This window comes from Octopus sinensis, linkage group LG8 (genome assembly GCF_006345805.1).
Source record: "Octopus sinensis linkage group LG8, ASM634580v1, whole genome shotgun sequence".
NCBI lineage: Eukaryota > Metazoa > Mollusca > Cephalopoda > Octopoda > Octopodidae > Octopus > Octopus sinensis.
Genome location: NC_043004.1, coordinates 104925370 through 104940369, shown reverse-complemented (window position 1 = coordinate 104940369; position 15000 = coordinate 104925370). Strand labels below are relative to the sequence as shown.

The 15000-nt window shown below is 38.4% G+C and overlaps 1 protein-coding gene across 1 annotated transcript; it reads left to right on the top strand.

Moving 5' to 3' along the window:
• Positions 1-323: 323 nt before the first annotated feature.
• On the top strand, positions 324-1380 carry LOC115214889 (protein ZBED8-like). The gene is made up of 2 exons (XM_029783920.1): positions 324-795; positions 1109-1380. The coding sequence occupies exons 1-2, from the start codon at positions 324-326 to the stop codon at positions 1378-1380; spliced, it is 744 nt and encodes a 247-aa protein (XP_029639780.1).
• Positions 1381-15000: the final 13620 nt, after the last annotated feature.

The following is a 15000-nucleotide window of genomic DNA, read 5'->3' as shown; positions in this document are numbered from 1 at the left end:
TATTCCTTCTTATCAGAACTGTCAGTTACCAATGTTCCTTCTTTGCCATCAAACGTTCACCAACGAAGCAATGAAACCTTCACGCTTGAAGTATCACTTTGATGCAAAGCATTCTGACAAGAAGAACTAGCCGTTATCATACTTTTTGCAACTAAGCTCCTCTTTCAAAAAGTAAATACATTCAACACGCCACTCCAGGAAACTAGTAAACAAGAGAATGACGGGTTGATTGCATCGTAGAACACTGCATTGCTTGTTGCTAAGTCTGGGAAGTTTCACACAATTGGCGAAACATTAGTTATCGAAGAGGTTTGTCAACCGTTATGCACGAAAAACCCGATAACATTATGAAGAAGACCCCTTTTAGTAATAATACAATTTCTCGAAGCATCGATGAAATGGCCAACGATGCCAAACATCAGCTCATTAGTATTCCCCAGCGTTCTGAATTTTCTATACAAATGGATGAGTCAACTGTTGTGGACAATCAATGTTTGATGATGGTATATGTTCGGTATTTCAGCGAAAACCTTCAACCTTGTGAGGAAATGCTGTTCACAGAGAAATTGCCGCTTGATTTAAAAGGTGCAACTATTTTTCACACTGTCAAGTCGTTCCTTTTTGAACATAATATCCCACTTAGTAATATTCTTGCTTGTGCATCTGATGGAGCCCCTTCGATGATAGTAAGATACAGAGGTTTTTCATCTCTCCTAAAGCGTGAAATTTCCCACCAGATACTAACTGTTCATTGCTTGGCACAACGGAAGCATTTAGTGGCAAAAAATATGAACGGTAGGTTGAATGATGCGCTACAGTTAGTTATCAAGACTGTGAACAAATTGAAGTCCAGTCCCTTGTCTGATCGAATTTTCTGTCAACTCTGTCTGAGAAATGATGAGGACCATACTAAACTCTTATACTCTACCAAAGTGCTGTGTCTGTGAAAAGGCAACTGTGTTTTACGCTTTGTTGAACTGTTTCATATAATCATATCTTTCTTTGAAGATATTCCACTATCCGCTTCATTGATGGCTGCAAGGTACGATATCTTTTTTTCTTTGTGATATATTCACAAAATTACATTATTTGAATACGTTATTGCAAGGAAACAGAAAAACTCTCATAGATTGTAAATCATTTATCACTTCCTTCATTTCGGAATTGGTGTTGTTTAAGACTAACATTTCAAAACGTCAATTCCATCAATTTCCACAACTTGATTCTTTGAAAGATGAATTAGTTGATGAGGATTTAACTGCATATCGCAGCTATTTACAATCATTGCACGATAACATGGTGGAGCGATTTCAAGATGTTTTTGCGCCGAATATTCAGAATTGGCATAGCAATCCGTTTGAGGTTGATGCAGTCAATTGAGAGGATGACGTCCAGTTGGAATTGACAAAATTAGAAAATGACAATGACATCACAATGCGATATCGCCCTAATGGCAAAGAAGGTTTGTGGTACCATCAGAGTATATCGAATTCCTACCCCAGTCTGTGGACACATCTGAAATTACATTTGCTTGTCTTCCCTACCTCATACCTGGCTGAATCTGGTTTTAACCATGTTGGAACTTTGCTTTCCCATAAAAGAATTGGACTGGATGTGATACAAGGAGGAGACTTGCGGTTAAAGCCGACAAGTTTGAAGCCGAATCTATCTGCACTAGTTGCATCGCACCAGACACATGGTTCTCATTAAAAAGTTTTATTATTTTCCTTTATAATTCAATCATTAATTATTTTTGCATCAGTAATTCTGATCAATGGTTCATTTGGGGAAAATGAAAATCAGTGTAAAAGAAAGCGCAAGTTTCCAGAAGTTAATCTGTCTGAAAACTATAGTTAACGTTTCAATTTTATTGACACTAATGGCAAACTAAACTACATTACATTATTTAGTTGGGATTTGTAAACAACCGCATATTTAGTACAAACGAAACCAACAGGGCAACGAGTCTACGATATAGTGTGTGTCACAAATGATACAGGGGTGAGGGACTTTTAAGCAGGTGGGCGATGGAGCACTTTTTGGCCGATAGGTGGGCGATATTGCAATTTGGCGCGAAAAGTTTGGGAAACACTGTCCTAGAAGATTCTAGAAAATTTCAAGCGAACGTAATTAACCCCGCCTTTGCTAATGTATTACGCATAGCTTCAAAATAACACGCAGGAGGTCGCTAGTAGCACATTGCCTATTTAAGTGGTATTCCCACTTAAATTAGCACCTCTTCTCCGACTCTCTGCTCAACTGCTTTTTCGAAACACGACAAAGGTCCACCGCGACCTAGAGAGAGCCAGACACATGAATTCGGTATCTGATTTCCTACCAATAGCTCATCATGGTATTCTACGTCTATTGCCCGTGGAAAGTAAATCTCGTCTTATTTTAATTTATTTCTATGCACACAAAATCATAATGGAACATGGCAAGTTGTTCAAAACCATTCTTCTTCCTAGAAATCTTTACTGTATACCCACTGTACGCGTTCATTAATCTCATGTCGGAATAAAACCTTGAACATGCAGCTATTCACACAGGATGAGTGTTATTGCTTTTCATTGCACTGGGGTATTTCATGGTTATTGGATTAATGATTCAGTCCGATTATTGAAGTGTTGATGGTTTTTTTTTTATTAGCGATTTCCGGCGCTAAACACTGTTTGACCTCCCAGTCATAGATATATGCTTCTTATCTCATACAACGAACACGTCATCACGAAATTCCGCTACCCCAAGACATCCAGTTAGGCTAACTCAATTAAATCTAGGTTTATTATCATGAAAAACAAACATATCAAAATTCCAACTGACGCATTAATAATTAGTACTTAACGAGCAATTAGACACAGAAAGCCTCTATATAGCCGCACGACCTACCAGAAATAGCAGCCAATTTTCCTTTAAAGTAGATTCTAGGGTCATAAATAAGACGGGTGCATTTTCGGTAGAATGGTTGGAAGGTCGGACAAAATTCTTTTCGATATTTCTTCCGGTTCCTTACGTTCTGCGTTCAAATCCCACTGAGGCCAACTTTGTTTTCCATAAAATGAAGTTCCAGTCAAATACTGAAATCGATGTAATCGACAAACATCTCTCCCCCCCACCCCAAAATTCCAGTCTTTGTGTCTATTTAGAAGCAATTATATAATGTAGTCCTACATAGAAGCGCAGACGTGGTTGTGTGGTAAGAAGCTTGCGGGGCTAATGCAGAATCGCGACTCTCCTGGAAAAAATGGATTAAAAAAACAGAAAAATCGGATTCCTATGTTTTAGGTGTCGGAGATTACGAATACGCATTGGGTTTGCCGCCCTCTATACGGGCTTATACGACAGAACCCCAAAGTGCTGCCCTCATAAAAGCGTCGCCCGGAGCAGACCCCACTCACCACTAGCCATACTACTGTGCCCTAAAGACGATTCTGACGGTTCTAACCAGATTTTATTCCCAGGCTCGACTCAACAGAATGGCAGTAAAAGACACTGGTGCCAAGAGATCGAATCCGAAAATATATAGTTGCGAAGCGAGCTTCATAACTTGGCAGTTTTTACCTTTTATTTTCTTGCTTGTTTCAGTTTTTAGACTGCGGCCAAGCTGGGGCGCCAACCTGAAGAATTTTAGTCGAACGAATCGACTCCAGTATTTCGTTTTTTCTTTCTTTTTTAATTTGTTTGTTTGTTTGTTTAAAGCCCGGTACTTAGTCTGTCAGCCTCTTTTGCCGAACCGAGTGGCTTCGCTGACGCTGACACACCCACGGCAGCTGCCAAGCGAGTGTCTCACACGCACACTCGCAACGGACCTCTTTCAGTTTCCGTTCATCAGGGCTTTGGCCGGTCCGAAGAAGACACTTTCTCAAGGTGTTATAAATTGGTAATGAATCCGGAACAGTGTGGTTAAGAAGCAAGCTTCTTATTTCTTTATTGTCCACAAGGGGCTAAACATAGAGGGGTCAAACAAGGACAGAAACGGATTAAGTCGATTACATCGACCCCAGTGCGTAACTGGCACTTAATTTATCGACCCCGAAAGGATGAAAGGCAAAGTCGATCTCGGTGGAATTTGAACTCAGAACGTAGCGGCAGACGAAATACCACTCAGCCTTTCGCCCGGCGTGCTAACGATTCTGCCAGCTCGCCGCTTTCTTACCTCACAGCTATGCTGTGTCACATAGCAACAAATTCGTCCTTAACCCCCGAACAACCTTCGACTGGAAAGTCAAGTGTATAGGTTAGTACCAAATAATCTCCGTAGTTCTGTGCCTAAGAAACGCAAGACTCGGAGGGCTGGCTCCCAGACATATTTAACATCTACTCACCGATGTTTGGACATACTCTGATATTACGTGAATCATGCTCCTTGCCTAAGGATTTTATAGGTTATGTGCCTCAAAGATAATCTCGGTGGAGCCGGAGATTAACAGAACAGAACTGTAAATCAACTGACAGAAAGTATCAGGGAATACCGCCGTACCGTTCTTCCAAAAAATCATGAATCTTCAGGTTTTAGCAGAGAGATTCATGATCACCATTGCTTATAAGGGATAGTATAGAGTGTGTGTGTGTGTGAGAGAGAGAGGCTTCAAAAGGTTTGGCATGGAACAACATTAGCGTACTGTATGGCTTCAAATAACTTTAGCTTAAAACACCGATATAAAGTATTGGTAATTCTATAAATAATGCAATTTTTTCAATTATATGAACAAAAAGTCGGACCGGGGCGGGATAAACTACCTGCATCAACTTGCTATAAAGGCTGGTAGTAATTTTACCTTGTAGTTATTCTTAGTGCAAGTGTTGAAGAGTGCAGCTCGATTTTAACAGTTTTGAAAGCCATAATGGAAATGACAAAAGAGCATATTTGGCATATTTTGCTTTATGAGTTCAATAAAGGCAACAGCGGAAAGGAGAGTGCGAGGCATATTTATGTAGTATATGGGGATCGGGCAATAAGCGTAAGTCAATGTCACTAGTGGTTCCAGTGACAACAGTGATTCCGAACCAGAAGCTACAGCCTAGAAGATGAGCCTCATCCTGCAAATCCTGTTGGAACAAAATCCCACCGTAACTAGCAGAGAAGCTTGGATTTGGTCATTCAACCATTCATCGGCACCTGCATGTCATCAGAAAAGTCAGCAAATCGGGTTAATGACTTCCTCACAAACTTTCCGAGTTCAATGGCGTGCAGAGAGTGAATGAACGAATGGACCTTTTTTGGACCGAATAGTGACCGGTGACGAGAAATGGGTTTTCTATAAAATTGTCAAGCACCGAAGACAGTGGGTAGAGAAAGCTACAGGTCTTGTTATCTGTTTGGTGGGATATGAAAGGTTTAGTCCACTTTGAACTTTTAGACCCAATCCAAACGATAACAAAGGAAATCGACTGCGAGCAGCTTAAGCGGCTTAAGTCAGCACTAGAAGAAAAACGACCATCTTTGGTTTCAAGACGAAAGGTGTTTCTCCATTAGGATGACGCTCGGCCACATACAGGCTGGAGCCGTTTGAATGGGAAACGATGCCCCACTCTCCATACGCAATGGACATTGCTCCATTATCATTTATTCCGCAGTCTTAAAAATCATTTGGACGGAAAAATATGAATTCTGTAGACAAGGTCAGAACAGTACAGGAGGAGTATTTTATTGTCACGGCCAAGTGAATTTTGGAAGAGGGATCTTGCAAGTCTACCAGATAGATGAAAGAGCATTGTAGAAAATCAAGGAGAGTATATTTTAGAGTAAGAAAGAACTTTGTTTAGCTTAATTTTGAAAAATAAAAGAAGTATTAAAAAACCGCATTGTTTATGGGATGACCCAATAGTAGCAATGACAAGGCAGATGTGTAATTCTAGAAATGAGGGAATAATTAAGAGAAAAATTTATAATACCTCAATGTACCCCTACTAAATAGAAAAAAAATTATAGACCAAATATAACACTTAACGGTAAGAGCACGATGAAGTAATAATAACTATGCCTGTGTCAAATGTTCATGCGAAAAGCAACCAGAGGCAAGGGGGACAACTCACGAAAATTTATAATTTAATGGTCCCAAGTTACAATTGATTAAAATACGAAATAACAACCTGGGGAAAGGAAGAATAATTTGATATTAGATTGGAATGTAAGATCTGTCGCACTTTTGGCACGATCCCTTAGAGGGTACTTTTTCTATACTTATGAGAAAATAAACATTGATTTTTACCTTCTAATTTTTTTTTCCTTTCTTTGCAAATTTAAACCATAGTGGTAAAATTTACCTTTTTGAAATGAATTTAGATGAGACGATATCAGATAATGCATGCTGTATGATTCAAAACGGGATCTTCAGTAATGGAAGCAGCAAGAAATATTTACCCTATTTATGTAAGGAAGCTTAAAGTGTCTGGATTTGCCACTTTAGGTCGGAAAATTATTCTCTTGCAGATTTCTTCCAATTTTTGACGATTAAGTCCTGTCAATATTTAGCTTCTGAAAACTGTAGTTGAGAAACATCCACAGCAAACTGCACAACATTTAGCAAAACAGTTCAATCCAAGTCGCACTTCGATCATAAAAACACTTTCTCGAACTAAGAAAAGTGTTCAAACTTCATCAGGGAGTCTCGCATCATTTGACTGCTCCTCAGCTTAATCAAAGAGATTCCCTCTGTTCATCATAAAAGTAAGCTTGTTACCGAACCTTTCCTAGGTAGAATCATCTAAAGTGATAAAAAGTGGGGTCTCTATAATCATATCTAACGTAAATGACTTTGGTCAGCACCTAACGAAAAAGGAGAATTAATTCCCACACCAGGACTACACCAGAAAATAAAAAAAAGGTATGCTCTGTGTTTGGAGGAAAATTAAAAATGCCGTTTATTATGAAGTATTCGACCAAAACGAAACAGTTTAAGCATTATCGTCAATTGTAAACATTACAAAAGATTTGCAGGAAAAAAAAACAAAACAAAACAAACAAATAAAAAAGCCATCATTTGGTCAATCGTAAATCGGGTTGCTCTTAAACAAGAATGCAAGACCACATAATTCCCTTGTCACTCAGAAAAAATATTAAGGCACTAAATTTGGATAATCTTGCCTTACTATATTTGCTCTCCTGACAATACTTCGTCAGACAATCATCTTTTCAGATCGTTGCAAGGTTATTTAGAGGGAAAAAGTTTATTAATTATGGAGCAGTTAAAACTGATATTAAATCCTTCTTCGCTTCGAAACTTGAAGGGTTTTATGTGCGAAGGATCAACAATTTGTCAAACAGATGGGTTTATATTATCAAAAATGATGGGAAATATTATAAGATCAAAAATACATTTATTTTCGGCAGACGTAGGATATATTGTGATGATTTTAGAATTTCTATGTTCAAGATAAAATAGGCTTGTAACAAAACTCTGTATTATAACGAAGTTAAAGTGCTCCACCCGAGATACGAACCTGCAATGAATTCAGATGCATTCTAGTGTTTTTATCACTCTTTTGGAAAGTGTATCTAACATCAGTTTTAAATGGATTGTCGGAAAAGTTTAATTTTAGTTCTCATTATATTTCATATTTCTCAGGGCGGCAAACTGGCAGAATCGTTAGCACGCGGGGTAAAATGCTTAGCGGCATTTCGTCCATCTTTACGTTTTGAGCTCAAATTCCGCCGGGATCAACTTTGCCTTTCGGGGTGAAACACTGGGGCCGATGTAATCGAATAACTCCTTTCCCCAAAATTTCAGGCCTTGTGCCTTTAGTAGAAAGGATTATAGTTCATCTTTCTGAATTTGTTTCCAAATCATTGATAACCCATCGCATCCGCACTATGCTGCAATACTGCTTCAGATTACACCCAATGCATACATACCAATAGGCTTGGTGATGCAAACACGAAACATAGAAATGAGTATATTTTTTATTAATATTTAGTAGAAGCAACAAAGTGACACAAAGGCCGGTTGACATAAGTACCAACGCCTAAAACTCTCGGCCGTTGAGTCACTCTGTTGCTTCTGCTATAAAAAGTAAGCAGCGTTTTGATACAAGAAATTCATCACAATATATTTCAACAATGCAGAAATTTTATTCATCAAAGTAAATACCATTAAAATCAACACATTTTTGCCAATGAGTTACAGTAACATAAAATCTGGAGTTCTGGAGCTGATGAACTCTTTGAATGCACTTTCAGTATCGGTTTGATTTTTGAACACCTTCTCTCGTAGGAATCCATCAAGATGTTTGAAAAAGTGATAGCCGGTAGGAGAAAAGTCTGGGAAATAAGCTGGGTGGGGAAGAACTTCGTAGCCGAGTTCCCTCCACTTCTGGAGCGCCATTAGTGAAACGGGGTCGAGCATTGTCACGAAGAACCAAACAGTCACCATAACATCCTTTTTGAAGAGCTCGGTTTTAGGGTAGGTTTTCGGTGCTTCATTTTGGTCCAACTAATGCGAAAAATGTTTTTATTATTGTACAGAATCCACTTTTCATTGCAAGTTACAATACGGTCAAGAAATGGACCGGTCTTGTTACACAGAAGCGACGAGCAAATTTCATATCTGCGCATTTTCTGATTTTCATTCAAATCATGTGGTACCCAACTGTCGAGCTTTTTTGATTTTCCGATCGCATGCAAATGGTTGCAGGCAGTTTTCTGGCTAACTTGAAGTTCTTTTACCAGTTCTCGATTGGTTTTACGAGGATCTTTTTCAATGACGGTCTTTTATTGACCGTCATCGATGACTGATGGGCGTCCACTACGCTCACGATCTTCAAGGCTCAAGTCTCCTCTGCGAAATCGTTTAAACCATTTCCGAGCTGACCACTCACTGGCCATTTCCTCACCAAACCTTTTCGTTGATACTGCGAGCAGTTTCAGCAGCTTTACGTCCATTTTTGAAGTTGAATAACAAAATTGCTCGAATATCGCGCTTTGACGGTTCCATTTCAGATGATTCTAACAACGATTTCTTTATTGTCCACAAGGGGCTAAACACAGAAGGACAAATACAAACACATAAGTGGGGACAACAAAAGACAAACGAATGAGAAAGATGAAAAAAAAAAAAAGAGTAATGAAATGGAACGAAGCCACTCGACCCCACATCCGAACGACTTCATTTACACTTTTTCTTTTTAACAAACTTATAATCGAAATACAGGTCGGTGAAGCTTAACTTCGGCGGCAGCTTACCTGCGTCTGCTGTCACGCCTATGTCCAATTCTTCTGTCCCAAACTTTTCCATTAGTTTCATCTTCTCCTCCTCATGCACCAGGACGCACCCAGAGTTTTCGGGCAACCCTTCCTCTCCTTCCACGTCCACCGACACAGGTAGGATATTTGTGTTCTTTAAACGTTGCTTACTATTTTTAATCAACCTGATTATATATATTGTTGTTGTTGGCCAAAAGTTTGGAACATAGACCTGAAAATTAGAATTTTTATATCAAATACCCAAAGTTATATTTAATTTGTAATATATTATTACTTGGGTCTAGAACTATATTTTTGATTTTACCTATTTTTTCTTCTCGATATTGGAACCACTGGGTTAGTTATTAGTTAGGTATATCTTTACATCGTATATATTTGAATCGAATTGGACTTGGACATATCAATTTCTATGTTTTCGGTGTAGGAGAATACGATTTTGCCCCAAAATCACGTTTTCAAAATCTTAATTTCCCCGCCCCCAACTCACCCTAATTTCTTAATTTTCAACTTCTTTTCGAATTTTTCTTTCAATCCACGTAGAAAAATACAGAGATTACGAATCTGGGAATTTTCTTTTCTTAAATCGAATACAAAAACCTTTCAAATGGTATAGATTACGATTATACAGAAATTTGCGAGGAAAATTTTTTCCGAAGGGGTGGGGAGAGGTGTTTCGGAAAAACGGAGTTTCGGATCAAGAAGACCACATAAGTTCATTTATTTTACTCCCTCCATCCCCCTTCCGGGCCGATTTTGGCCAATTTTTTGCACTTAAAATTATGGAAGGAGCCTTTTCAGTGATAAAAAAAAATGTAATTATTTTCTGAAGAAAAACTGTGATTTAAGGAAGATTTGGCTGTCGTTTCTAGCACACTCCAAGACAACCCGTTTCTTTCTCACTCTCGTATGTATTGATGTTTTTCAATATTTTCTCCCCGTAAACACATTTATGCTAAAAAAAAAAAGAATTAATTAATGATTTTTTTCCAACCCCACTTCAATTTTGGAATTTATCCACAGCGATTCTTTTTAAAAAAGTAAAAGACAATTCATTTTGATACTTTCTATTAGAAAATGTTCTTTTTTTTTTACACACACAGGGCCTCGCTTAATTAAGGTGGGGGTAAAAATTAGAATTATTATTTCTTTGTTGATACTTATATTCTATCAATGGAGCACGCATGGATACCAATGGAGCATGGTCCATTGGTATCATAATTAACGGGAGAGAGGAGTAAAAAAAAATCATAAATTTTCCAAGATGCTCCCCAACATTTCGAAGGCTGTGGTGAAAAGCAACTGGAAAAATCCCTTTCAAAACGGAGAAATTCCAGCTTATGTGGTCTTCTTGATCCGAAACTCCTCTCTCACTTCTTCAGAAAAAAATTTTTCCCCACAAATTTCTTTATAATTGTAATCTATGCCGTTTGAAAAGTATTTGTATAAACTTTCATTAAAAGATACCCATTTTCTTGACAGCTATGAGAAAAAAAATCGGATCGTGTGAATTTTCCCCAAATCTTTTCCCCACCCCTTCGGAAAAAGCTTTCCCCACAAATTTCTTTATAATCGTAATCTATGCCATTTGAAAGGTATTTGTATAAAATTTCATTAAAAGATATCCAGTTTCCTGAAAGTTACGTGGGGAAAAAATTTGGACTGTGTGAATTTCCGAAAGTCCTCTCCCCACCCCTGGTTCTTTTGCGCAAATTTTGGCTTTTTGATGTGTTTACTACACATTTCTTTTACACCTATTACACTTTTTTTTTGTTTTGTCTTTAAGAACTTTTTAAACTTCCACCCATCACCTCCGAATGTTTTACTTTTTTGAAAGAGGGGAAGTTTTTCCAGAAATAATGTAGTTTGGCTGTTGTTTCTAGCATGCCAGGATTTCTGGTGGAGGTCTGATATTTTTGACGGTTGCTATTTCAATAGAATTCTACGCATGAGTGAAACATCAGACGAAAGTGAAAGATTCGGAATTTTTAGCTTTTTGAAAGCGGGGAGGTGTTGGGTGGACGAGGTGGGTAGATGAGAAATTGAATGTTTCGGTTAGAAAAATTAAAGTAAAAAAAAGAAATTCCAGTTTCGTAATCACTGTTACGTGGATTAAAACAAAAATTCGAAAAAAAAGTTAAAAATTAAGAAATTGGGGTGGGGGAAATTGAAATTTTGTAAACGTAATTTTGGGATCGAAAATAGAGATCCGAAAAATGTTTGGAAAAAGACAAAACCCCGGAAACGGGTGGAGTACACGCGTTTTACCTTCGCTTCCGAATGTACAAACATACACAGACACATTGCATGTATTTTTATTTTTGAATATACACGTGCGCGCACTGCGGGATTTCGTTTAGATTCCGTCAACCAAATTCATTCAGAAGACATTAGTCAAACGGAAACTATCGTAAAACCCTCTCCTAAATGACCTATGCCCTGGGACTTAAGCCTGAAACTCCAATGAATGCGAAGCGAACTCCTTAACCTCTCAACCACGTCCGCATCTCATGAATTTTCTGTAAAATCCAGTAAACTCCCGGGTTGCCTCCCTTTGACCAGCATTCGTTATTAAACTTTTCGTTAGTTTCTGTTCGTTTCTACGAGCGAAATTTTAACCCGTCAAAATTTCTTGACTTACTCCGTTAAATATATTAACCCCGACCTTATTTTTTACATGAAAAAGCAGCTTCGCACAGCTGTCGATTGCAACCATCCGTAGCCAAAACTTGAGATGTACTCTATGACCATCTGATGATGAACAGGCGACGTGATGAGCAGATCGTCACACCATGTAAATGATACAACGGCGATTTTGATTGGCTGAGACATTGTCAACGTCACATGTTGATAGTCTTATCCTTAACAATTAGCATTACTCACGCTATTACTGATCCCAGGTAGTCCAGATGAGGGTGGTTGATGGTAAAGAAGTTGACAGACGGACATATCCGTCCTACATTAGGAGTTCAAATTCCACCGAAGTCAACTTTTTCTTCCATGCCTCTTCGTTTGATGTTGGAGGGGATTAGCCCCAGGCTGACCTTATCAAACCGACTTTTATTCAAGATTATTCCAGCCGTGATCATCCTCGCTTTTATTTTCGGATAGAAAACTGCTTTAACAAATGTGTCTATTCTTTCTTGAATTTTTAAAAATTTACAAATTCTATTACATATATAACACGTATGGGATCTTTTCGCTTTGACCGGCAGATTTTTAAAATAATTTCTTTGTAACTAAACACTTTTAAACTTCGTATACTGGTAGAATGTGTTTATAAAACATCTTTTTCTCTTGGCTTTCTTGAGAAAATTCTGTAGTTTGTAAGATATTTGTTGTTTAATTTCTTGCATTTCGGCAATTTCAACCAATCAATGATGTCTATTGAGGTGAATACAATTTCTCCGAATCCTTCTCAACAACAATTATTTACGGTGAATTGTATTCACCTCAATAGACGTCATTGATTGGTTGAAATTGCCGAAATGCAAGAAATTAACAAATATTTTACAAACTATAGAATTTTCTCAAGAAAGCCAAGAGAAAAAGATGTTTTATAAACACATTCTGCCAGTATACGAAGTTTAAAAGTTTAGTTACAAAGAAATTATTTTTAAAATCTGCCGGTCAAAGCGAAAAGATGCCACGTATGTATATGATACATATATAGTACAAAAGAAAGACAAAGAAAAGCAAAAGCAAAAAAAAAAGGGGGAGAAAGAAAAGAAAGAAAAAACATCAATGCAGCACCAAATGCTTCGATTGGTCGCAAGCCACACGGTTCAACGGAACCTATTGAAACAAGCCAGCACGCTCCCGGCATTGCCGTGGCGTTGGAAAAGCCAACCACCCTCATGGGCATCATCTGACACCACGGTAAGGTGAGCTGCCAACTTCGCCGTTAGTGGCCCAGTCCCTCCGAAAGTCTCAAATGCCACAGGTTGGAAGAAATAGTTCACTACCAGGTCCCGATATTTCAGGGTTTTGTTCTGTTCTTTTATTTGAAAAGCATGTGATTTTAGGGAAATTTAACTGCTATTTCTAACCAGAAAAGTTCCCCTCTTTGATGGTTATTATTAATAATAACATCGAAAAGTACCTTAGGAATGAGAACCCAAGTTCTAAATTTCCCCAAGACACCTGAAGAAGGCTGGAGGGTATATCAGCCGAAACGTTGTGTTAACAACAAACAAGATGAGGACAAATATCCATCGAATGTAAATAATGTAAATAATCTATGTAGAGGATATTACAAACATGGCAAATTTAAATAGATTGAAAAAATGAACAACCTTAATCAATTTCCGAAAGTTATTGGTCTCTCATCTGTGGTGCCTTCATCGTTTCACCAATCCCAGAGAAATAATCAGACAAACTGTTTAAACACTCACCCACGTGTGTGTGTGTGTGTGTGTGTGTGTGTGTGTGTGTGTGTGTGTGTATTCTTTCATTCTTTTACTTGTTCCACTACTTTTTATAGTCTGGCACTGTCTTATTTTTTTCCCATGCGTGCCAGGAAAATGTTATTACCCGACAAAGGTTTGACCGGCGACTCAAAAGGCTCATTCGATGTTGCGACGGGAGTTTTCGACAGAGTAGAAGTATGTGACCATATAGATCGTTTTTATTCTAGATATGCTTAATAAGTTTTGGCCTGTATATGAATGATCCTTTGGAATATCGCGAAGAGCATATGGCCACACACTCGATTTACCTAAGCCAGGCCCTTAATTTTCTTGCGCTCAAAGTCACAACAGAGACTAACTCTGAAGTGACTGATTTCCTGAATATGACATTAACTGGTACCTATAATCACTGGTACCCATAAATCTTGTCGGAAATCGAATGAGAAGCTGTCATCTCGCCATAGTGTTCAGAAATCTGGTTAACGGGGTTAATCAAAGAATCTGCCTTTCTTGGAACTTGGAAACCTTCTACGCCGCTGCCCTCTACTATAATGGGGTTTTGACCAAAAGTGGTTTTGAAGAAAAGACTATGTCCGGTCCTAACCCCACAAAAAATAAATAAATAAATAAATAAAATAAATAAAAAAACGTCACCATAAGGTTATGGTTTACATAAAACCTTGGGTAATAGTTTTGTAGGTATTGATAGGATCTTCTTTAGTCAATAAGCAGTTCTACTAAACAAATAGATACTGGCAAATCATTATCTTTTATCTTTTTATCTTTTACTTGTTTCAGTCATTAGGCTGTTGCCATGCTGGAGCACCGCCTTGAAGAACTTTTGAATGAATCGACTCCAGTACTTTCATCTTTCCAAGACTAGTGCGTATTCTATCGGCTTCATTTGTGTAAAATACGGGGACATAAACTCACCAACAACAGTTATCAAGCGGTGCTGGGGGATACACACATATAAAAAGACACACACACACACACACACACACACACACACACATACACATACACACACGCGCGCGCGCACACGACAGGCTTCTTTCTGTCCACCAAATCCACTTGCATGGCTTTTGGTCGACTCGAGACTATAGTAGAAGACACTTGCCCAAGGTGTCACGCAGTGGGACTGAACCCGGAACCATGTGGTTGGGAAGCAGATTCCTTGCCACACAGCTACTCCTGCGCCTATTTTAAAAGGCATAGTTTGAGAGATTCCTTTAGCTGTGCACCTAACTTGAAGAAAATAGTAAGTAGGCCCAAACCTAGAACAGGGTCAGGTTGCTCATGCAGGGGTGACCCCATAGTTCACTAAATGACCAGTGTTATATAGAAATCGTTATGCAAGAAGTTAATGTTGTGTCGAAGAATGCAAGTGGA